This window comes from Dinoponera quadriceps, unplaced genomic scaffold (genome assembly GCF_001313825.1).
Source record: "Dinoponera quadriceps isolate SergipeBrazil2010 unplaced genomic scaffold, ASM131382v1 scaffold179, whole genome shotgun sequence".
In the NCBI taxonomy this organism is placed as follows: Eukaryota; Metazoa; Arthropoda; class Insecta; order Hymenoptera; family Formicidae; genus Dinoponera; species Dinoponera quadriceps.
The window spans coordinates 447,484-471,579 of record NW_014554529.1 but is presented as its reverse complement, the minus strand read 5'-3'; the positions used below and the strand labels follow the sequence as shown (position 1 = coordinate 471,579).

General features: G+C 43.2%; 3 protein-coding genes across 5 annotated transcripts in view; all 3 read left to right on the top strand.

Annotated features, from left to right (window-relative positions):
- LOC106751810 overlaps window positions 1-18,130 on the top strand; it is a 66,909-nt gene extending 48,779 nt beyond the window's left edge. Inside the window, exons 4-14 of one of the 2 annotated variants that reach the window (XM_014632990.1) lie at window positions 8,399-8,577; window positions 9,612-9,828; window positions 10,335-10,588; window positions 10,893-11,119; window positions 11,267-11,423; window positions 11,505-11,785; window positions 12,535-12,666; window positions 14,940-15,167; window positions 15,253-15,450; window positions 16,397-16,444; window positions 16,842-18,130. In XM_014632990.1, coding sequence (XP_014488476.1) covers window positions 8,399-8,577; window positions 9,612-9,828; window positions 10,335-10,588; window positions 10,893-11,119; window positions 11,267-11,423; window positions 11,505-11,785; window positions 12,535-12,666; window positions 14,940-15,167; window positions 15,253-15,450; window positions 16,397-16,444; window positions 16,842-17,726 — 2,806 coding nt within the window. In that variant the 3' untranslated portion in view covers window positions 17,727-18,130. The remainder of the gene's footprint in view (window positions 1-8,398; window positions 8,578-9,611; window positions 9,829-10,334; window positions 10,589-10,892; window positions 11,120-11,266; window positions 11,424-11,504; window positions 11,786-12,534; window positions 12,667-14,939; window positions 15,168-15,252; window positions 15,451-16,396; window positions 16,445-16,841) is intronic. The other variant, XM_014632991.1, reaches the window with a different exon arrangement.
- LOC106751811 (TNF receptor-associated factor 5) lies at window positions 12,685-14,932 on the top strand. The gene has a single exon (XM_014632992.1). It carries the CDS (start codon window positions 13,086-13,088, stop codon window positions 14,475-14,477), a length of 1,392 nt encoding a protein of 463 aa, XP_014488478.1. The 5' UTR covers window positions 12,685-13,085; the 3' UTR covers window positions 14,478-14,932.
- Window positions 18,131-20,661: 2,531 nt separating the features above from the next.
- On the top strand, window positions 20,662-24,081 carry LOC106751755 (WAS protein family homolog 1-like). 2 transcript variants are annotated; one of them, XM_014632808.1, is made up of 4 exons: window positions 20,662-20,897; window positions 21,143-21,272; window positions 21,420-21,981; window positions 22,415-24,081. In XM_014632808.1, the coding sequence occupies exons 1-4, from the start codon at window positions 20,876-20,878 to the stop codon at window positions 23,189-23,191; spliced, it is 1,491 nt and encodes a 496-aa protein (XP_014488294.1). In that variant the 5' UTR covers window positions 20,662-20,875; the 3' UTR covers window positions 23,192-24,081. The 2 variants fall into 2 exon arrangements, with proteins under 2 accessions (XP_014488294.1, XP_014488295.1); XM_014632809.1 differs by lacking the exon at window positions 21,143-21,272.
- The last annotated feature ends 15 nt before the right edge of the window (window positions 24,082-24,096 follow it).

The following is a 24,096-nucleotide window of genomic DNA, read 5'->3' as shown; positions in this document are numbered from 1 at the left end:
GATCAAGGTTGTCAGACCCAGCGTTCGGAGAGTCTTGCGCGATTAGCTAGTTTAGAGGGACGGTATTGAGTGCAAGAGCTAATTCGCCTGTCTGTAATCGCGTATACTAAATATATAATATATGGAATTATAGTACTGTATATACAGTACGTGGAATGAAATCATTTGGTTGCCAAGTAATCAAATATTTGGTCGGCAGATATTCACCAAATTTTAGTACTTATTACCAAATCCTTTTCTCGGTGTGCTAAACTCTGTCTAAAACTCTGAACTCGATTTCAAAATTGTGCGAGACGAACTAATTGTCCTGATACTTTCATCAAAATTCCGGTGTTTTCCGTGTTTCTTGTACAAAAAAAAAACAGAAAAGTTGGAGAGAAACGGCTGGTCTCCGAATGGAAGAAATCTAACTGACCGAACGACTGAAGAAATCTCCTGGCTGCGGCCAGGTTTGCTTCATGAAGCACGGCGAACAGCCGTTGTCGGCACAGATAATTTTATTTGCCGTTTTGCATGATTACGACATTACGCAACGACCTTCGACGGCGTGAATGACATGGACTGAGAACTTGGAACTTTCGTTTGATACTACGTTTGATACTACGAACTTTGCTACTACGCTACATACAAGACAAAGATATTCCGTCAGCGTGGTTTTTCCGATCTTACATTGCAATTTTTCGCATCGCTCATCGCTGCAGCGTTTCCAACAATTATCACCACGGAACAATACATTTTAAACGGATACCTCACCACTGTCATCGTATCGTATATTGGTATTTCTCTTGTATTTCATCGTAAATAATAGATAAGTTTTCAAATTTTCTAGTACCGAAGATGAAGGAAAATTTTCTATAGGGTAGAACAAATTCAACATAAGGCCACTGGTAGAGCATTCCGTTACTTCATTCGCAGACGTTTTATATCGGTGCATCTGTGTACAAAACTGACTGAGAAAAGTGTTTGATATTAATGATTAACGACTATTAGTGTCAAACGATGTTAATGATAAATGCACAGTAAAATAATTGTAGTCGAGGAAAATATTTCTATAATAATAACCTTATATGTATATTGATGCAATTACTTTTTTTGCTAGAATAATGATATAATAGATACAACAAATATATTATAGATAGCACGGTAAGTGACTATAATTTAAGATTAACTATTTTTTATTCTCACAGTGTGCTTATTTCGAGCGATATCGAATGCGCGAAGACATGTTACCGTACGTTAACTGTACCGACTACATATGACAAAAGCGAATCTTAATGATTGAACCGGTACAGGAACTGGAATGTCATGTTTTTTCTCCTGATATTTCACACACAAACACATACACATACGTACGCAGAATCCAGTAAACGTTATCATGCAATTAATATTAACGGGACTGTCACAGGTTGATCGGAGATAATATTAATGCGAATGATTCTTCGTTATAATCCGAGAAATAAATCATTCTCCCAGTATCTGTTAGTCCGCTTCGTTCGATCTCGTATAATTTCTTCTTGATTAATTCATGAAAGTGTGCCGAATGATATCACGAGGTAATTTAAGTCTCGTAACACGAGCCGTATTACGCATCATTCTAAGGCGATAATGATGTCTTTAGGTCGTGCACGTAAACTCCCGCGATTTCGCACAATGAAATGACGAAGTGAAGGAGTCGTATTACTCACAATTTCTTATTTCGTGTCGTTACTCTTACGGTTGAAGTAACGACACGTTCTCCTATTCTCTCCCACGATCCGATTGGCAGTTGGGATTATATTGCATCATCGGTGCAGCAATCACAAGCGCCGTCAAGACTATCAGACTCTGATGTAGTTTCGATATTCCTCTCGCTCAAGTCTTAGTGTCTCTCGAACGTAAAATTATTCCTAACATGTAACATGTATATTTTTATTATAACATTAAACGTTTCGCCAGTTATCTCGAGACATGATCGAGGCTACCAAACGCAAGACGTATCTCGCTCGGCCTACTGTGGGTTTAACTGTTTCGCCTGGTATTTTCATCGACGTGAGCGGTCTCGATCGACCGGACTGACCCGCGCAAACTGGGCTCGAGTCCGAAACAAGTCACGACGAGAAAGAAACGGAGACTGTGTGGTTATCGTGTCAAGAGTGGCGCTCGCGTGTGCCTAATCGCGAATTGCATTAGTTATAGGACACTTTGTTCGGGGAGTTTGCGATCATTAGCGATGGGTTGGTCGGTCGTATCGATCTTTTCGTTGCCGACCACTTCGTGGTATTTAGGCAAGGTCTTCGGCGACCTTTGGGCTTCCGGCACCTCGAGATATATTCGTGACGTCAAGTAAAAAATTTGCCTCGCTTCGTCGCTGACGATATTTGCGGTAAAAAACATTTTATGCTTGTATTGAAATCAGCGCTTGTTAAAATTTGTGTATCAAATTTATAACATATCCGTAGATGTTAATTTAACGTATTCTGTTTATGTTGTTTCAATACTTTGCGTTGAGTTGAATATTCAATATGTGCAAATGTTAAAATAACATATTTTATATTTCAATGTCGACTAACGTATTATAGATATTAATTTTATATTAATTTTTGATATAATATTTGTGTTACTTTTCAACATGTTCATCTCATATTAACCCTTTGCACTCGAAGTTTTTTTTCCATTCATATTACCAGCAACTCGGAGCAATTTCAGTGGAAAGATCATATTCACATATAAGTAAATGATATGCGCATTAAAAGAAAAGTAATTGTTGTACGTTATTGTTTTTTTTTTTAATTTTGTTAATTTGTTAATAATTGTTAATAGTTTGTTTTAAGTTTGAAGACAAATTTTTAATGGCTCCGCTCCGGAGCCCTCGAGTGCAAAGGGTTAAATTAACACACACAAATTTATGTAGACTGTTTGGAACGTGTGAAATGTGTTAAATTTAAATTTAATACAATATTTTTTACTGCATACCGTGAAGTTGATTAAAGCAAAATTTACTTTATCTCATTTTATCATCTGATATATCGCTAATGATGTCATGGTGAAATAAAAAAGTATGACTGATCTCGTGCTTCTGTCTCTGACTCGATTAACGATACCGAGTCGATGACATCTCGCACTCAATATTTCTCGCATTTTACGATCTGTTGAATTTTTTTCCCGAAACCTCGAAGATTACGACGAGGACCTTCGATCTTTATTGCACCGGCGACTCCGACTGCATGTCGCCGTGTATACGCGCCAGTCATTTCCGATAAGGATTAGTTCAAGGTAACGACTGAGGTTTTCTCGTTGTAATAAGAAACACACACACACACACACACACAAACGCGCGTACACGCACGTATGAATAAAGTCCCTGCAGTAAAGGCCAATTTTCCACAGTTCAAGGAAAGAATTATAATTTTAAATTAATCATATTTTTTTTTACACGTGAGTCCCTTGTGTTTGCATTCATAATTGTTATTCGGCGAGAAAAACACGTTGGCGTGTCAAATGATAATGATAAAACGTTACATTACTTGCCTTTAACGCAGAATTACATTCTGTGAGTGAACGATCCTCGAGGACTTTGAAATAGTGGTTATAGCCAGTGTTTGCCGGTATCTAGATACAATTATCTAAATAATCATTCAGCTGAACAAATAGATCATCTTTATCTTTATCTAGATGGGAGAAATACAAAATATATTTATCTTCGTTTTAAATGAAAAACATGTTATCTCATCTAAAAATTATCTGAAATGACGTTATGGCCCAGATTTTGAACTCACTTTTCAATAAAACGAATAAAATAATATGGATCTATGCGTTAAGCCCGTATCAGATTAGAGATTGGAGATTGGATTTCAACGAATGAACAAATTTTGGTTTTGTCTCCTTTGGTCTGTTCTTTTTTAGCTGCATTGCTGAACTGGTGCAATAAGTTAAAGCGAGACAAAATATATTTGACTCACTCCAACTTATTGCATCAATTTAACAGTGCAATTGAAAAGAACAGACCATTTGTTTCAATTGATCAATCCACTTTAAGCCTGTATCAAGCTGTCGACTGTGAGAGAGCAGTCAATGATTATTGATCTTTTGCGTTAAATCCTTAAATTTGGAGCGATTATGTTGACAAATTACTTAACTGTTGTCCTATTTTATGATTTGCATGATTTTTATTACAAATTTTTATAAAGTTTCTTATGAAAACAATATCATCTAACAAATTATCTAGACAAGTAACGCTGCTTTTCTTATCTTTCATCTAGCTAAATCAAGGGAAAAATCATCTCCATCTTATGATGAATTTTCAGATTTCCATCTCATCTTCATCTAGATGAATCTGAAATCATCTAAGGCAAACACCGGTTATAGTGCATAGTGTAATTGACCGATAAGAGCGTATTCCACCGTTCAATCGCGTTATATAAACTGTTGTACAGTCATTAGTCCGACGGGTCTTATTCTTTCTTCATTGTGCAGTCATGCCTTTTGCGTGCAACCGATGCGGTTGCGTCGGTCGAATCGATGAACTCGTGATTCGTCGCTGTGCAGTTAATGACACGCGATGTTTTTTCATTTAGCGAGCACCGGTAGAATACTCGATGTGGCGACGACCGGTGATAAAAAATTGGAAAAAATTTCTTCGCATGTTACCACGCTACACGGTGGACGTATCCGTAGCGCTGAATAATTTATGAGCCGGTATCTTGGCTCGAATAATAGCGCAATTAGAAAAGCGGACGCGATTCGTGCGAAAGCGAGATAAGACCCTCGCGTGCTCTCTTAACTCTCTTGACTATTTCGTCAAAAAAATGGCTATTCCTTGCACGTAGATGAATCTTCGAGCAAGATCACGGTGGATTTTACGACGTCGCGCTTCTCGCACTATCGTTTGCGATCATTTGTATGTATTCGTCGGAAATATTATAACGGAAATAGTGTGTCCCTTGTTTTTGCTGTCTTAAGGAAGACAATTGGTGCTATTGCGGCTACGCTAAAATCTTGAAATTCTGTTTTGTAATTCCATAAAAATTCCATAAGAAAAATATCCGGGCGGAAAGAATGAAACCTCAGGTTTACAGTCGACAGCCTTAATACTCGGTGATTTTCAAGCGTACGCATCGCATCCGAAATTACCCATACGATATGATGAAAATTATAGCAGCCTTATTATACAGTTACAGTTAACCCTGAAGAATTAAGCCTCAGGGTTACAGTTAACAGCCTTAATACTCGGTGATTTTCAAGCGTACGCATCGCGTCTTGAATGTACGCATACGATATGATGAAAATTATAGCAACTTTATGAATATTAATACACACTGGAAAGAAAGTCGAGTAAAACGAACCAAGTCTCAAGGTTACGCAAATGTTGCGCAAATTGCAATTGGGATAAGATTTGAGGAAAAATCAAAGTAGATCAACGATCTGACGTAGGAATTGGAACCATAAAGTTTAGTAGGCAGTTAACGAAACTGAAAAGTAATTGCATGCATGGTACAGATATTCCCTCAACCAGCAAAAGGTTGATTTAATTGCGTGGTACCAGCAATTTCACCTACGAAAGGTTAAATAAATCAGACGACCAATATAATTCGTCGGTCGAGCTTTCTGATCGCCTCATTGAACTGACTACAATCTTGAAATTGAATTCCGTTCACTCGAATTGTTTCGAACTTTTGTAGAACGCATCAGTTACATGTAATTTCGTGTTTGTATATGATAAAATATCGCGTATAAGAGATATTTGCACATGCGAGCAAATTTGATCTGCTTTGAGAGGAAAATATTTGATATTTTTAACTATACAGTCATCTATTATAGTGAAAGAACTATAGTCAGATCTGCACAGAGAAAATGAATTTTGTTGGAACAGCAAATGTTTGTCAATATAGTGGCAGCAAAAAAAGTTTGTTTAGACAGCAAAAATTTGTTTGGACAGTGGAAAGATTTGTTAAGAATATTAATTGCTATTTGCTAAATATGTGGACAATTAATAATCATAACAAATCTTTCTACTGTCCAGACAAATTTTTCGCTGTCTAAACAAATTCTTTTTTGCTGTCACTATATTGACAAACATTTGCTGTTTTAAATTAGTTTTCTCCGTGCATTTTTCTAGTAAGCGTTACTATAGAATCAGTAATAATAACCTTGCATACATGTCATTATTATTTTTGTGATTAAAAAGGACATAGTTAAGGTCGGAAATTATGTGTGATTTATTTTCATTTAACGAATACTTGACGAACGAGGGCCTTCATTCATGCGATAACACCAAAGCGACTTGCGATTTTCTCTTCTGCGAAGAAACTTCCATTCTGATGCGTCAAGAATATCAAGAGTCGCGGTGTTTCGCCTCCCTCCCCTCCCCCCGTTTTACCACTCTGCCCGATAACGGTACCAATCTGGATGGTCGATCTGTTATCATTATTATCGCGCGATCCACGCGGGGTGTGTCCGCCGTCGTTGGTGATTTAATGCCCGTTGGAATAATTACGTTAAATATAAGCTAAAGCTCACGGCTTATAATTCACCATTGATGCGTCGCGTATCATCGGGAATCGCCAACAAGAGGCGATTTTCCAGCGCCCTAATTGTTCGCAATGATTTATCATGGTGATTACAGCGAGAGACGGACGTTCTCCATACCGATTGATTCCATCGATGGTTCTCGGTTGTTCTCTCGGTGTCCAAGTGAAGCAATTCTTCGCGAACTGCGCGCGTCTCGGCCGAAGGATCGGAGTTTCGGATCGAAGTTCGCGATCGGGCCTTTTCCGTATCGAAACGATGCGCGCACGTGATAAAACACTGCATTCGACCTAGTTTCGCGGATTGGCGTGATCTCAGACGGCAAATCGCAATCGGAAGTCGAGATACGTTTGAGATACGAACGCGCTGTATTCCTTATCGCGAGCACGACTCCACGACGCTTCCACTCCGTTGAAATTAGCGGATATTTTGCTGTATTTTCGCCTTGAAGTTAATTCAGTAAATGTTTGTCGGACTCACTTTCGATTAGCTTGACCTTGATACATGTTGTCAAGATCATTGCTCCGAGTAACTTTTAACATGGATGTATATAAAAATCCGACCTTCGTGACGGCATATTTTTTTTAATTTTAATTAAGTGAAATGTATTTAAAAATATATACATGATTTTTATTTTTTTTTTACCTTCTAACTTTTTTCCAATTTTTTACTAATTTTTTCTAATTTTTTGTTTAAACTTACCTTCTAAATTCTTTTTACCTTCTATGAGAAAAGGTAGGTCGAACTTAAGGTCGAGCTCGCCATATAGAGAGAACGTCCAGCTCGATCTAAAGGTTGAGCCTACATAACGTGTTAAAAGGTTTTAGCTCATTGTTTATTAAAAAAATTATGAGTAAAGGAAGGTTAAAAAATGTAACATTTATTCTCAATTCTAGATTTGATTTAAAAATTATGTATAGCTGATCATAGGAGAAGAACTTCTCTCCTCCCCCCTGGTTAATCCAACTTAACCCCGAACTCATCCTCTTCTCGTTAGTAAAAGTTGTACTTAACGCTATCCTATCTTATTCCTTCGTCGGATAGAAAATTATTATTTCTCTGTGTAACTTCGAGTTTGCGTAAAGTTATAATTTTAATTCACAAGAAGAAAGTGGGCTCGGGTTAGATTAGATTAATCAGCTGGGAGGGGCGAAGCCTCTCCTTCATAGTCACCTGTACATCGTATAAAATTGTATGGCATGTTGATAAACTCGTGCAAATGCATGTTAGAAGTATGAAAAATTATCTTGAAATTATCCAACTGATTGGCGCACAGTTATACGACGTACTGACAGAGACTACTAATACAAACACACATACACCGAGTAAAAACATTTCATGCATTTGATAGAAAAAAATCAAAACAGGAGCCTTGGCATGTAGCGGATATTTATACATAGCATGCATTACGTATTTACTTATTATATATACACGGTGTCAGGAAATTACGTTTTATTTATGAAACATTTCCACTAATAATTTTCTAATTAACAATGAGCGTCTGTTAGAATTCCGAAGGTTACAACGATGTCCGTGATAACATATCTCAAAATCATTGAGATCGCAAGATGGTCCCTTTAATTACATAATTTCTGAAACTTCTTTTGTTGATAACTTCGTAACAAATAACACGTGACGGAAGTGAAACTTTTTTGAGCGTAATTTAAGATGATGACCTTGATAACGTATGTCAAGCTCATTGGAGGTGCGGTAATGTATATGTTTATATTAATTCAGATAAAATGAACCGGAAAAATCGAATAGAAAGAATGTTAGAAACTACTTAATTCTTACCTGGCGAGTTAACTTCTTACTTAGTCATTTAATCTAAAAATGTTTGTGAGCGTGTAGAGAAACTTTATTATTATTTTTTTTTTTTTTTTCGTATTTGCAGGATATGCGAAAGACAAAGAGACGTCGATAGGCACAACGATAGAGGCGAGGATGACGATGAGGATGAGAATCCATTGGGAAGGTGGCCTCATGCCCTCAGCCCGGCGCTCGCCTGTCTCGGCTGTACTCTGGGACTTTTTAATATCAGTAGATTCGCCATTCTTAGTATACAGTTTGGAGGTGAGTACGTCATTCGATTATGATTGACTGTGTTGGTATCGTAAAAATGTCCCGAATAATTGATGTCGCAAAAGTTTCGCAGAGACTCTATTGAAGTTCCATGAAATTTTTTCTCTTACAATATGCACGTCATTGCACGATGTACTCGGTGAGATAAAATGACAAATACGTGAAACTAATTTTACTTTGCCGAAGTCGGGCCTCGTCGATAATTTAGACACGCGAAATTGATCTGTTTATTTATGACCGCGGAAATGCGCCACGATATGTCGCATTGATGTCTCGTTAAATTCTTTTCATGTATCTTCCGCACTGGGAAAATTGAACTTACCGAAATTACGTACTTTTGACATTTAATTTGGCAAAATAATCGATTTTTCTTCTGACAAATGCGTAGCGTAACTACGAACGTATGTTCTCTTAAGATTAATAGCCGATAATTATCGCTCGTTGATAATAATTCATACCGTGACGCGCTCTCCGTAAAACCAATAATTAGTCCCGAGGCTGCTCCCGAAGGTAATGATTGATTTTTACCGAGGAAACGGTTGATTAGCCACGTCCACTATGTAATCGGTATTCATCAACAACTGCAAGACAATTGCGAATATTTTCTTCGTCGCGACTAATTCTGTTTATTCTGTTCTTTTTTTTCATTATTTATTCATTAACGGAATAACCCATTTTATACAAATTAAAAGAAAATAACAGAAAAGATACGCAAACACACCGAAAGCAAGAAAATAATAAATATATAGAGTGTGTGCAAAAACTTAAAAACCAGGCATAATATTAAATACAATAAGACATTGATTTCGGCAGTGGTTACGCTAGGACGCTTAAAATCGGCTGAAAATTTGGAAAAAGTGACTGCAAGGTGCGGCGAAACGCAAAGTTGCATATTTCGATTATTGGATCACCATGCGAAATTTTTCTGCGAGTTTTACTTCATTTTACTTCACTTGTTTGTTTTTTATATGCCACTTTGTGTTGTTTCATTTTACTTTACACTTATGACATCTTCTACCTTACAGCAAACTTCATTGTACAGTTCCTGATTTTATCTCTCATACTGGGCATCCCGTTATTAACGTTGCACGTGTGCCTCGGACAAAGACTGGCGGCTGGTTCTGTGGATATGTGGAGGATTTCGCCGCTTTTTCAAGGTGTCGGAATAGCCCTGCTCACCGCGCAGGCTTTCATCGGTATCTACAGTATAGTCGGTGTATCGTGGATGTTTGTGTACTTCAGGTACGTTCCGATATTTACTTCGAAATACATTTTCAATTATGTGGAATTATACGTGTAACTAAATTGTAGTTTAGAGGATGAATCGAGTCATGAAGAGATAGAGTAATCAAAAGGAGAGGAATTATAACGATTAAATATAGAAATAACATCTTTCCGGCGATTAAGGGTGAAATTTTCTTCGATTTATCTAATAAATTTTGTCCGAAAACCAAATTGATTTTTCTCTTTAAAACAGCGGAGGCTTGTATACAACAAAGTTATCCGTGATTTAACCGATCGGCGAAACAAATGACGAAATAGACTTGACGCAAACATAGATTGGCTTAAAGAAATAAAATATCGAATTGATATACATTCACGTTTATAAATTTCCGTCAACCCGTTTCTAATTTCGGCCCTCCTGATATCTACCCGAGCGTCCAACTTTATCATTTGTACGCGTCGGAATTGTAACATCATGCCGTGTTGACCAAGTAGAACGAAACGCGTGGTTGCATTGATTGCAGAGATTCGTTCATAACGAAGCAGGATAAGTATCGATGGGCGGAGCCGTTTCTTCTCTATCGGGACGACAACCGTCCCGCGCACAACACTACCGCGTCGTACAAATTGCACGAAACCGTTCCGGATTACTTCAGCGGCGCCGTGTTGCAGAGGCATCATTTGAACGATGTCGATCCGGGCGTGGTTACGCTGAAGTTCCAGGTGGCCTTCAATTTGGCCGTCGTATGGATGATCGTGTTCGTTTCACTGAGCAAAGGTAAAGAGAAATGTAAAAAAATGCTTCTCCTCGAATAAGTGTCAGCGAAATTTCCCAACATTGACGTCGGATATTGTCAGTAACGTTCTAATTTTTTTCTAAAACATTTCCAACATTCTTCCAGATTTATAAATTTAAAATACCAAAGAATTTAATGAAACCAAACATATGTAGGTGATCAAGTCTTGAGATTTGCATTGGTGAACGCTTTTATCGCAAAATGCGACTGATGTGAAGTGATATGAGACATCCGTAAATTCGTCGGAGAACGCGAGGGTTGCGCATTTATTGTTCATTCCTCCAGGCCTGAGGTCCTACGGGAAAGTGGTGTACGTGTTCACACTGGTGCCCGTGGTTGGCACGTTGGTCCTCTGCGCGAAGCTTCTGGGGCTGAACGCGACCGGCTCGATACAGCACCAGCTCTTTCCCGCCACCGTCTGGAGCGAGTTCTTCATCAACGGGAAATCGTGGGTGGCCGCCTCGAACGAGGTTTTCCTCACGTGGGGTTTACTCGGTGCGGCGGCTATGCAGGTATACATCTCGTTTCGCCGTCGGCCGGTCGACGACTCCTCACTTGAGATCGTTATTTCGTCTCTTTGCCGGTTCTATCACGGATCTTTCATGATATCGTAGAACTTCGAACGCGGCTCATCGGGATGTACCCATTCCTCGTTTCAGATAGCGGCTCATAACAAGCACAAGCACCTCCTGCAGCGAGACACGAGCCTCGTGGTGGTCCTCACCTTCGCCGTTCTCCTCCTCGCGGCCTTTCTCGCGAACACATGCGTGCAGATCCTCAGACATCACGGCTACATCTACACCACCAGCTCGTTCGGTAAGCCCGTGTATCGTTCGCCCGGAGCGATCGAATCAACCGGACGTGCATTCGTGATCATTCCCGGAGACGAATTTTCAGAGAGGATATCAGGGTATACGTTTATGAGACTCGCCAATCAACCGACACCGCCGGGATACGGCAGTACGCCGGAGAGATTCATGTCCCACGCGTCCTTCCTCCTCGGGCAACGCGTGATCCGGCCTAACGCCGACACGAGCGTCGAGTCGGGATACCAAGTATTGAGACTGTGCACTGAACTGGTGCCTGCGACCTTGGCGTTGCTGGGCACCGAACAGGTGTCGCCATTCTGGGCGGTACTGTTTTACTTCATCATTATCTTATTTGGAATCGCACAGCAGGTACGACACTTTCTCATTAGGCGGGTGAGGCACCATAAATAAAGGTCCATTCCACAATGTCCGTGGGGGCTTGAACAGGAACGGTTGACTCACCGGTTCGAGACGACCTTAAATCTTTGTCCTAAGTTGCGCACAATGACTGTCATGGGTCTGGAGTCTTCGACCTAAAAAGCTGTTCTCTTTGATGACGTTGTATAATAAGAAATCTAAAGAAATGATAATACAGTTGAAGATTCAGGTCGTAGAACATTGTCTTCAAGTGACAAGTCAGCCGTTCTATTGAGGCTCTAAAAGTATGGCTGTGAGTTTTTGAGTTGTTTCATTTCAGTACAATAAACGCGGCCTACAACTGGGCGGCAGAAGTATGTTTATAAGAAGTAAGAGTAAGAAATTAACCGATCGTGGTCGATTATTCTCCTTACATTCGAGCATGATTGGTCGATTTCTTATTCTTACGAACATACCGCCTATTATAGACCAATGTGAGTACATTCACGAAGCGAGTATGAATGATTTTCATTTTCCTTACGATCTTATGTTGTCACCTACCACACTGGAACAGATCCCTGCGACATCTCGCAGACTTACAGACTCACAGCCGTGGTTCCACCTGGATTCGTCCTAGAATGTTTCGTTTCCGGTAACGCGTAACTGAGAATCGCTCAGCCTACATCAGTCAGTCGTTCATTCCGACGGATGAGCGCGCAACGAGGCGTGAAAATACTTAGGTATTCGCATCGTCTTTCCAGCTGGCGATCTGGCATTGCGTAATAACCGGCATAATGGCGATCAATACGAAGATGATGAAGCTCTGGGAGACGACCATTACGTTCTTCAGCTGCGCCTGTGCCTACATACTCGGATTGCCTATGGCCACGGAGGTAAATTTCCCCGTAGTTCTCCAAGTCGGGGATAATAAATCTCCCCGGATGGATTTATCGTCTTACTTATCTGCAGATATAAGCGAGCGCGAGTCCCTTGATTACGCGTTACACAAATATTAATTGAAGTTGCGCGCCGTGTACGAGCGTCGCGATTTAATTTGCGTCGCGGTGCGACGCGACACGTTGAATGTACGTCGCGCGTAAAAAATGTAACGTCGGATATACCCACGCAGTTACCTGCGATATTATCTCCGCGTCATCCCTCCCCCGCCTCTTCTTATCAGCCGGAGATCGCGTAATCTCCATTTACCCGAGGATTGTTATCGAGTTTTTCAACTTGGCGCGGTATCGTGCACGAGTCAGTGCCGCGCCAGTATCGTTGAACGCGGTTTTCCGCCTCGCCGAAACGAGGAAACATGAGCGAGCACGTTCACACGATAGTGCGCCGCAGCGTGTCCTGCTACTTCTGCAACGAGTTCCTGGAGGAGAGGCACCTGTCCGAGCACATGGCTCAGTGCTCGTCGGTTCTGGAGGAGTGTCCGAACAAGTGCGGCGTCTACGTGCCGCGCAGACACCTGGAGAGCCATCGGAAGTCGTGCGGCAGGAGGATGTCGAGGAAGTCGTGTCTCGAGGACTCGGTGTGGAAGGAGAAGGTGTTCTCGGTGCTGACGCTGCTGCGGCTGGCGATCGATTACGGGGAGAAGGAGCGGGCGCACCTGCGCGACGCTCTCTCGAGGAACTCGCACCTGCTGCACTCTCAGCAGGAGTCGCTCGCCGCGCTGCGCTCGGACGTTGGAATGGTGGTCGAGAAGACTCGCGCCGGCGTCGCCCTGCTCAACCAGAGGCTGGACGACCTGGAGATCATCACGGACGACGCGCAGCACCGCAGCAGCGCGAGCTTCCGGCAGATCTCCGAGCAGCTGAAGCTGTTCGAGCTGGCCGACGAGCGAAGCAGGCGGCAGGACGATCGGCTCGGAGAGTTGAGGGAGCTCAGGACCTTCGTCGCGAAAGAGGGCGTGCGCGTGGGAGACATGTGGCAGGAGCAGACCCAGCGTATCAACGATCTGAAGCTCGAGCTGGAGATGAGGTGCAGGGACTCGAAGGAGCTGACGGCCAAGCACGACGCTCTGTCGAGAAACGTGGACGATCTGCTGGAGGAGATCCGCAAGCAAGCCGAGAGCACAGCCAGGCAGAAGTCCGACCTGAAGGGCCTGAAATTCCAAATGAGGCAGAATCTCAAGTACATGGAGGAGCTGATCGCGGAGAGCAGCCCCGGAGCGGAGTTCCCCGAGGCGAATTCCTGCGCCTGCTCGGAAGAGAGGCTGTTCCCCGCCTCGACGAACGGTCGTCTCATATGGCGAGTCGACGGCTACAGGGAGAAGATGAACGCGGCCAAGGAGAAGAACAGCGCGATCCACAGTCCGGTGTTCCTCGACCGGGAGTACGGTTACACCCTGAGGATGGAGTTGTTCCTGAACGGCAAGGGCCAGTGGAAGGATCGTCACATTATCGGCTGTCTGCGCGTGGAAAGCGGCAAGTGGGATCCTCTGCTGGACTGGCCCTGCGTCCTCCGAGCGTCCGTGGTTCTGCGCGATCAGGAGAATCCCGCGAACGACCTGAGGAAAAGCGTGAAAACCGTCGGCCGGGACGACACGGACGATCCCGACAGGAAGTCCGACCTGTACATGTTCATTCCCCACACGACGCTCAGCCGGTATCCGGGCTACACGAAGAGCGACGTCATGTTTTTCGACGTACAAGTGCGAGATGTGAAGACCAGTGCCTCTACGGTGTCAGTGGTCCAATAATTTCACTCGCTTCTAATGATAACGTTAACCGGCGAGTCCGATAATGAAATAGAACAAATGGTAACAAATGATAATATATAACGTACGACGAAATACAAAGTCTACGATAACAATGAATTGTAATAATGAGCTCCGTTTCACTGATATATCATGGCAGTCGTTTGTATTAAACTGTCGGGTTTATCAAAATCATTATTCATAAATCTAATAATGTTATCATCAATAAGTAGTAATAATAATAACAACTAATTGTATAATTTTACTAGTTGTTTCTTTTCTCTCTCTCTCTCTCTCTCAGATATAACAGTTTTATAACTTCTTCTATAACTTGATGAATGTAACTCGAAATACCAACGGTTCCCGAACGGGACCGGGACTTTTCAGTGGAGGTCTAAATGTAAATAAAAAGAAAGAAAATATTACGCTCTACTTTCTCATGATGTATTTGTCGTGTGTTCGCAGCTGGGCATTTACGTCGTGTATTATCTCGATTACACTGTCGGCGGGGCATGGTGGATAGTCGTTTTATATTTGATACAAATCGCCGCGGTATTCGCGGTCCGCGGACGTCCGCACACCGGAGAGGCGGTCGTCGCTGAACTATTCCCACCGACAGGGCGATGCCTGAGATACTGGGCCGGACCTCTGTTATCTTTCACCTGGAACGTCATTCTCCCGGTGACTTTACTGGTGAGTAAAGCCGAGATGGCTTACGTCGACGTTCTGAAATCATCCTATCGCACGTGTTCCCGTCATCGTGTTGTTGTTCTCGCAGGTCCTCTCTATCACGATATTCAAGAGCAGCGGCTTCCGAGAACTCTACTCCTCCCGTCGTCTGCACAAAGATTACTGGGCGTTGTGGGCGAAGCAACTTGGCGCTGCGATTCAGCTGATACCGATAATGACGATATTAGCAGTGGGTATCATACAGACGTGTCGATACTTGAACAGAGAACCAGCCGACATATTCGACGTAAGTGTCAACCTCGTCGATACGACCGGCTATACTTCATCTTTTGCTTTCGGAGGCGATTCGACACGGTCGCGTAGAGGAGAAATGACCAGACCCCCTCAAGTAACTGTCTGGGCGGTCTTTGACTTCTTATTGGTCGGTTTAGCTCCTTATTTCGCCGAAAGTGGCAACGAACTGAGAACTGCCGAATAAAGCGATTCTTCTCTATGTGTAACTGAACGTTATCACAAGACGAGAGATGAAGGACAAAAAGATAATGGAGAAGAGTGTATTTTTAAGGAATTAGAAAGTCTACTTTTATCAATACTATTATCTATAATGAGAATGAATCGTGCATATGCATCCTCAGAAAAGTGTCTGAACTCGACATATCGAGACATCCCGGCAACCAACCGGAGCAGCACTTTTTTTTTAATCAAGAAGTCTAAGATGTCCAGTCTCCTGTTGAGGGGGTGACAAAATTAATGTTTGGATAGTTTTAGTAATGACGCCGGGGAGCGGCGATCCCGCGAATAATAAGAGCGCACGAAGGTAGACTGAGAAGCGATGCACATGGTTGTTGGTCATTTTGCCGATAGCGTTTGTACAACCCGTGTTGACGGGTCTCGACGATCGTTCAGCGCGGGGAAACACGAGACCTGTCGGTGCTTGCTTTGCGGAGGAACTAGTCCACCAAACGAGACTGCGCACGCGCAGTTTCGCCTCGTGTCGTTCTCGAAATCCCTCGGCCGTACGCGTGAACTTCGCAATCTACCGTCGTGAGGATTGCGGATTTAAGCGTATCTGAACGTTCCAAAAACATTCCCCGATATCTCTTCCCTAGATTGCCTGTGTCAACAGATTCTTATCTACTTGTCCACGTGTTATTAACACACACACGCACACACACGCTACAAATCCGTAACATATATCTTTCACGCTGTCTTTCTGTTCTTGCCGACGATAGAACGAACAGGTGGAGGTAACGGTAAATCACTGCGAACAATGTAACGGCGTAAGTTCACGTTAACTTCCCTTGCGTAAATCTCGCATGCATACGTAGTAGTTTGTCAAGTAACTCATTAAGAGTAGTCGTTTATCGCTAGTGTCGGTTGGCGGTAAAGATTAGCGCTAAAGGTTTCGTCATGTTTGCCGATCTGGAAGAGATATCTGGTTTCGAAGTGCTGATCATTCCTACAAGAGGTAGAAATAACGGCAGATTCACTGTTTTTTTAGCCGTCCAACGAGCCGTCTCATTGTCTCACCTTTCAACAAAATCAGTAACTTTCCAGTCGGTCAAAGTTCAGTGGGAAAAGTGACGAGTCCTTTTTCGAGCTAATAGGAATGTACGAAATAGAAAGGCGGCGAATAAATATGGAGTTTTCAAACGAGCGATTCGATCGTTGTCACAGAGGATCCAGCTGCTGTACCGGCCGCCGCTGGAGCCGGAGGACGCCCGGGACGCGCACACGCAGCTCGACACCGGCACCAGCCTGCACGGCAACGGGATCTTGCCGGCTGCGACGACGACGGAGATACCGTTCGAGGACCCGCCGCCCAAGTACACACCACCCCCTAGCTACACGACGGCGACCGGCGCGAGGATCGCGAAGATGCTGCGCCAGAGTTTCCGGCGCAGCGTGCGCAGGATCGCGAACGTCCTGGGCGAGACGAGCAGCGTGGTGACGGCGGCGAGGAGGCCGGCCTTGCAGCCGCCGCCGCCGGATTACGCGACCGTGCTGGTCGAGATGAACCAGCAGAGTGGCGGCAGCGACGGCGGGGCTGGGCCGCACGACGTCCACCTGACCGAGCCGCGGCCGGACGTTACCAACACCGGGAACTGCGGTAGCGACGCACCGCCGGCGGCGATGCTCGATTGGCGGCACCGGCCGAACACCATCGACCGCACCACCAGCAGGATCCCGATGGTGGAGAGACACGCGATCGAGCGCACCCACTCGACCCTCGAGCGCAGACCGCCGTACGCGGGCGCGCCCGGCTCGAACCTGCTGACCGCCGCCGACGTGGCGAGCCTGCTGCGCAGCAGCATCCGCAGGGGCGCTGTGCTGCGCACCACCCAGCACTCACTGCGGCGCAGCTTCTGCCACGAGGCGCCGCCCACCGCGGCGTCCGTCGAGAATCTAGTCGAGGCCGCCGCACCCATCGGCGAGGACTCCCTCGTCCTGACGAAGGACGCGTCTCTAGTCTCCGGCGATCGCCGCAACGACGACGGCAACGACGACGGAGGCGAGAAAAAGACTGCGGGCGAAATGGAGAACTCCGTTTCTGTGATATAGTAGACTGGCGTCACGATCGCATGGAACGTGTCGCCGCCACCAGGGTGTCGCGCGCCTCGACCTTATCAGTCGAATCGAATTCGCCGGTGGACCGCGGCGTAAGTCGGATTCCAAACTCGTCGTCTCCGTGTGCGGTGTCGGCCCGCAATAGCTATTTTCAAGCATCGGGAAATCGACCGATCACGATCGAATTATAGGAGAATAATCAATGGTGATTGGTTAATTTTTTACGCTTAAAATACGCTTATTGTGGATCGACACTGCGTCAATCAACGAGAAAAAAGAGAAGAAGGGGAGAGAATTTCGTCGACTCGGACTGTCTCCCCGGAGAGACTGACCGGATACCGGATGCGACCCGACAGCCTCCAGTGCTTTTGGTAACCCTCGAGATTAAGAGACCGATGTTTCTTCCCCCCCCCCCCTCCCGGGCCTGAGCGATTGTGTGTGCGCGCGACTGTTAAAGTTTCTTCTCTCTTCTCTTGTGTTCTTGCGATATTTATTTCTTGCTATATACATATATACATATATACATATATATATCTATATATATGTGTGTGTGTGTGTGTATAGATACATAAGTACAAGTTAATTTTTCTCGTGAACGGCCTAGAGAAAAATAAAATTTTGCGCAGCAGAGTCGGGCGAACTTTTCTGAATGCATCCCGAATATCCGGCGCTCTCCGTGCATTGGTTCGACGAAGTTGAACGTAACATAAATAAATGTCGATCTACAATTTTAAACTTTAAGCCTCAAGAAATTGGTCGATCACGGTCGAATGTGAAGAGAATGATTAACTGTGATTAGTCAATTTCTTAAGACTTAAAATACCAATTGTGAACCGACACCAACAAACAACGGATTCCTCGAGACGTGTTTGGTCTCGGTGACTGCGAATACGAATTTGAGTTTTATGTTCGCGATTTAATGTAATATTCTCTCCCCATCGGATGGATGGGAATCGGAGTAAGACGTAACTTGAAATAATAGATGTGTAAATAGACATGTTTTGCCCCTTTTGACAACTCAGAGAAGGAGAGGGAGAGAACTTATTGCTGTTGTTGTTGTTAACGAAGCGTGCAGTATTATTTAACGATCGCGAAAGATGTACGATGCCGTACAATCCCTTAACTTTACTTTTCTTCTAGTGAACACACACACACGCGCGCGAGCGCAAACACACACACACACACACACACACACACACCTGGAGGAAGCGACTGAAGGGGGCGAACTAAAACTTAGGGCGTTTAAGAAAGTACTTTCGTAAATTTAGTTCTTACGTCTTCGGCCGAAAACTTAAAAGTTAGGTTCCCTGAGTGTGTTCGAGAATATTTTAGTTGTAAGATGCTTGAAAACCAGTCTGTTCATGCACCGATTACGGTACTTTTATTCAAGATTACGCGGACAATATATTCGTACGTGTGTGTATAAAATGTAGCTCTATGTACTTGTCCCCCCTTGAGATTAGTCCATCTTGTAAATATATAAAGTGTTTTAATTAATTAAAGAGAGAGAGAGAAAGAAAGAGAGAGAGAGAGCGAGCGAGAGAGCATACATATACACCCAACGGCTCGGGAAAATCGATGTCTTTATATATATATATATATATATATTCGAAAAGTGTTTAGAGAATATCCCCTCAAAATTGAGGTAAGTATAGAGATAATAGAAAAAGATAGACTTTTTGTACTATACGACACCAGTGATGAAGGAAGAGCAAAGTTATGAGTTTTGTTTACAGCCTATCGAAGTGATTATTCGTTTCCACTAAGATCGTGACAAAAATATTTTGCCCATTAGTCGGGATATAAACTCCAAATCTCTCAGAGACGATGTTTGAAATTTAGCGGACATAGAAAAGATGGATCAAGTCAAAGAAAGATGTTACATATATTTCTTCTGAGAAATCAAAAAATCACAAAAAATGCAGTCTGCTCCCATAGAGAAGAGATCACAAAGTTATACAGTTTTAAACTTTGCTCTGTGCTCATTTCGCTAAATTTTGAGAAATATTCTTGAAACTACTTCTCAAAGATATAAGAAAAAAAAAATAGGAGATCGATCTTCATTCGTCTGTGTATATATGTGTGTGCGTGCGTGCCTTCGTTAAAGTACGTCGTACAAGTCGGATTGTCTATATTTTGCTAAGTTCGTTCGCCGCAGTAACTCTCATCCTATCTGTAATTCAAATGTGTATAATCCGTCCAATGTGTCGATATTTCTATATAATTTAATATCGATCAGCACTACGATCGCCGCAATAAATTAGATCGGTTCGCATAATATCTTCACGATTAGAAGCGACCGAACATTCCGTCGGTACCGCAGCAGACGAGAAGGATGTTGCGCATCGTTCGTGTTTGTGTAAACATGACCGTGTCTAAGCGTAAATATTCAAGATAATCTTTCGTAAACCGTAACAAGTGTAACCACCTATACCTGATATTATGGACCATAATAAAGTTTTTATGTTCTTGTAAACTTTCTGCCAATGTTCAATCGTTTTTCCAACTTCCCTGCGGCGCTCAAAGTGAAAGAATTACACATGACGTCAACTTAATTTTACATGAAGATTATAACAAACTATGCGTGTGCATTTAGAATTGTGCATTTTTCTGTTCATATATTCTAATGTTACACATTTAATGTATTGCTGGCTAATAATTTTTGCAGAAATTTAACGCAGACAAATATAAAAAAAAACATTAGAATCATCGGTGAAGCATTCGTGCTTTCGTTCCATTTTTACGACAAACTGCTTTTTCATATATTCTCACATTAAAAAGTTGCACAAGAAATTGTATCTACAGATGCAAAAAATCGTTCATCTCGGAACCGAACCTGTACTTCGGTTAGTTACCATATACGGAGTTCGTCTCGTTTCGTGTTTCTCCCATCGGGATTGTCGCTGACGATCGAACTCCGTAAGATAATTCTCTCTGGATGTCATGTGTCGTCATGCGACGTTTTATCAGCGAGCGCAATTTTTATGGAATGTCATGTACAATATACCCGAAATAATCGACGAGATTTCTACAATGCGTATATACACATGTCTGTAATTCGATCATACCGATTTTCTTAACGTATCCCAAAAATATGCGTGTCGTCGCACTGTGAGGTATTTTTGCGACTTCGCGGGACCAAGATGCCAGAACGGATCGAAATTGGTATGTTAATTCTGTCATTCTCGCAGCACATATTCGCGTTTACAATTGCGCAAGTTCGCAACGCTTGTATTACATATATTTACACATCGTGCCTGACATAACCTAAAAGCTGGAATAATAGAATGATGGAAACGTTAGATCTTGAACGAAAACAGAAGACGGGATTGAGCGACACGAACGGACGGAATAATAGCCGTAGAAAATTAAGTAAAAATCGCAATTAACGAGCGAAAAATATTCTTCAGGTATTATACCGAACAACCTGAGACACGAAGAGACGATAGTTCAAATATCGGAAGCTCTGGATAATCTGGGCGATGCTGTCTCATATATATTTGATTGTATCGACAGGAGGCTGTCGGAGAATACGCAGAGGTAAAGAAATTCACCAGCTCTTTGGTTCTCAACGCAATCCTTACATTTATCATCTTGACGATACAAAGCTTACTGTTTGTTCGTATACACATATCTAACGATAATAATCTAACATAATGAAATGGATGCATGGAACATGTATTTTAGATTGAGCAACATCAAGGAGAGAGCTAGGAAACTGGAGGGCAGATTGCATTATCTGCAAACCAACTTGAACCTGAAAGCGGTGAAGATGTACTCAGCTGCCAAGTATCCAGCTAACTGTACTTACAAGGAGTACCGAGTGACGATACCGCCGCAGTACAAGCGCGCTGTTATTGTACCAAGCATTTACAAGTGTTCCGTGCCTATAAAAGATATCCCCGAGTCGTATTTATCTTCCAACTGTAAGACGGAAGGCGGCCAGTACACCGCAAATATCAATCTTCAAGAGAAACTGCAATTCTACCACGTACGATCGAAGGCCAGCAAAAAAAGCAGCGGTCTCGAGGATGACGGGGAACCGTTCCCGCCGCAATTATCCTCAGTTAGTGCCCTCCTGTTGTTCGACAGCACGGACAGCCCGTATGAAAAAACCTCGGTGAGATCATCGCGCCAATCTAACGACAAGCAGCAAATTGAGGACGCGCCGGACTCGATTGTACAACCGTGGCTTTCATCGGAAATGGACTCGTCTTCCAACTATCTGTACACACCGACTCTCGGAGAGGTGAGAATTCCCGTGCAACATATCCCCGTTTAACGCGCGTCATATTTTTTAACGACCCAGTCGGACTCTATGTTAATTAACATTTGGACCGCCCTATCATCCACACACGGTTTCGACGACCTTCGGTAATTGAAGGGGGAATAATTTTATGAACTATTCGTACATGATATATTGGATGAAAACAATGTCATTTCTACGATATATGGTAATGTGGAGGGGACTAAAGTCAACATTATATATTTATTACAAAATGATCAGACCTACGTGGATCTTTTGTGATAATTTGGCAAGCGATCCTTGCGTAATTCCTTATTATTACATCGGCATATTAAAAATACTAACATTAGATGACGTGTAACATATGTGTGGAGATTATTCGAAACGCACATCCGAGATTTATTCAGAAAGAAAGAAAATATCCGGAATCTTTCAGGTCCCTCAGATCAACGTGCCGCTGACACTCCCAGACCTGCCCGGCATCGTGGACGATGAGAAATTTGTGCTCGATCTGAACTCGCAGAGCCCGATCGCGCCGTCGTCCGCGGTGACGACGCCGACGGTGCGTCTGGATCTGCCGACGCCGATCAGCGACGAGAGGGACTCCCGCGGGAAGGTCGAGGACAACGCGCCGTGTTTGCCTGTTCTGACTGAAAACGTGCCTGCGGCCGTGACGTCGTCGCGGGAAACCGCGCCGCCACCGCCTCCTCCCCCCGCGCTGAATACCGCCGAGAGCAACGGGAAGAATGTTCGGCAAGTGATGGCACCACCGCCGCCGCCGCCTCCGCCGCCTCCACCGCCGCCGCCGCCGCCGCCGCCGCCGCCGGCGGCGGAACCGTCGGGCGACAACCCGGAGAAGAAGGAGAAAGCCCGGCCGGCGGCGAGGAACGTCACGGACGACCGTTCGAATTTGATGGCGGCGATACGAAACGCCGGCGGAATAGGCCGAGCGAAGCTGAGGCCTACCGCGCCGGACGAGAAGAAGCGCGACCGATGGTCCTCGGCATCCGTCGGCGGGGATCTGATGGCGGACCTGCATGCGAAACTGGCGCTGAGGCGCAAAGGTATCGCCGGCTCTACGGTAGACGCCCTGGAGAGAATGTCGAGTCTGATACCGCCCCCGCCGAAGCCAAACGAGGCGTCCGCGTCGGACCGGAACTCCGCCACCAGCGAGTACGACTCTCAACCCGACACGGACGACTGGGAAGAGTGATCGTTGCTGGCGCGGCGACCGGTCCAGCGGCGTACTGGCGAAAAGTGGTCGTAACGTCGGGGAGGAACCGCGGCGGCTTAAAGCCAGTCCGGTGGTTGCGCTCGCACGAAGACTCAGGGGAACTCCTACTCAATTCAGGTTCCATAAAATGGGAGATAATATCGTGAAAATATGCAGATCTATATATGTATATATGTATATGTTTATATATATATATATATATATATATATATGAATAACCTACTTTTTATTAAAAAATATATATAATTATAAATTTCATGCATGTGGCTGCTGATCGCACGACTCTATCTTATTCTTATATATATATTGTACATATACAAAAGTCACAAAACGTATAATTCTTGATTTTCATATTTATTTCATCGTACATTGATTTTCCGATATTGTTGTAATTACTTCATACACCGTGTACAGACAGAATAACACTATGTATAATTATATGTATAATTATACTCTTATATATATATATACATTATATAATTTAAACGTGATAGATTTGTTAGAAAATCAAGTAAAAAAATAAAAAATATATATTTTGTGCATCATATTTTCTGATTTCGCGACAATTCAATCGATCGAGATATAATTTAAATAATCGGCACGCAGTCGGTCACACAAGGAGATAGCTTCTTTAGAAAATAAATTTCCAAAACCGACTATACACTGATTATTTAAACAATTTCATCTGTACATGTTCCTATAAAAAATGTTTATGGTTTAATTACCGACATCTGTTTATTTTATATTTATATCCTACGATCTTCCTCCTGCAGTCTTGCGCATATAATGTATAACTACTTCCTCCATTATGGTTCTAATAGTACACATTTCTTAATATACAATATAATTTATAAAATATGAATATAGAATAAATGTATGTATAT

What these genes read in the sequence shown, in the direction of transcription:
- LOC106751811 (XM_014632992.1), top strand. Translation starts at nt 13,086, where the DNA reads ATGAGCGAGCACGTTCACACGATAGTGCGCCGCAGCGTGTCCTGCTAC.
- LOC106751755 (XM_014632808.1), top strand. Translation starts at nt 20,876, where the DNA reads ATGCCAGAACGGATCGAAATTG. An exon ending in GCCAGAACGGATCGAAATTG is followed by an intron (nt 20,898 to 21,142) that starts GTATGTTAATTC and finishes AATATTCTTCAG; the next exon opens with GTATTATACCGAACAACCTG. An exon ending in CTGTCGGAGAATACGCAGAG is followed by an intron (nt 21,273 to 21,419) that starts GTAAAGAAATTC and finishes CATGTATTTTAG; the next exon opens with ATTGAGCAACATCAAGGAGA.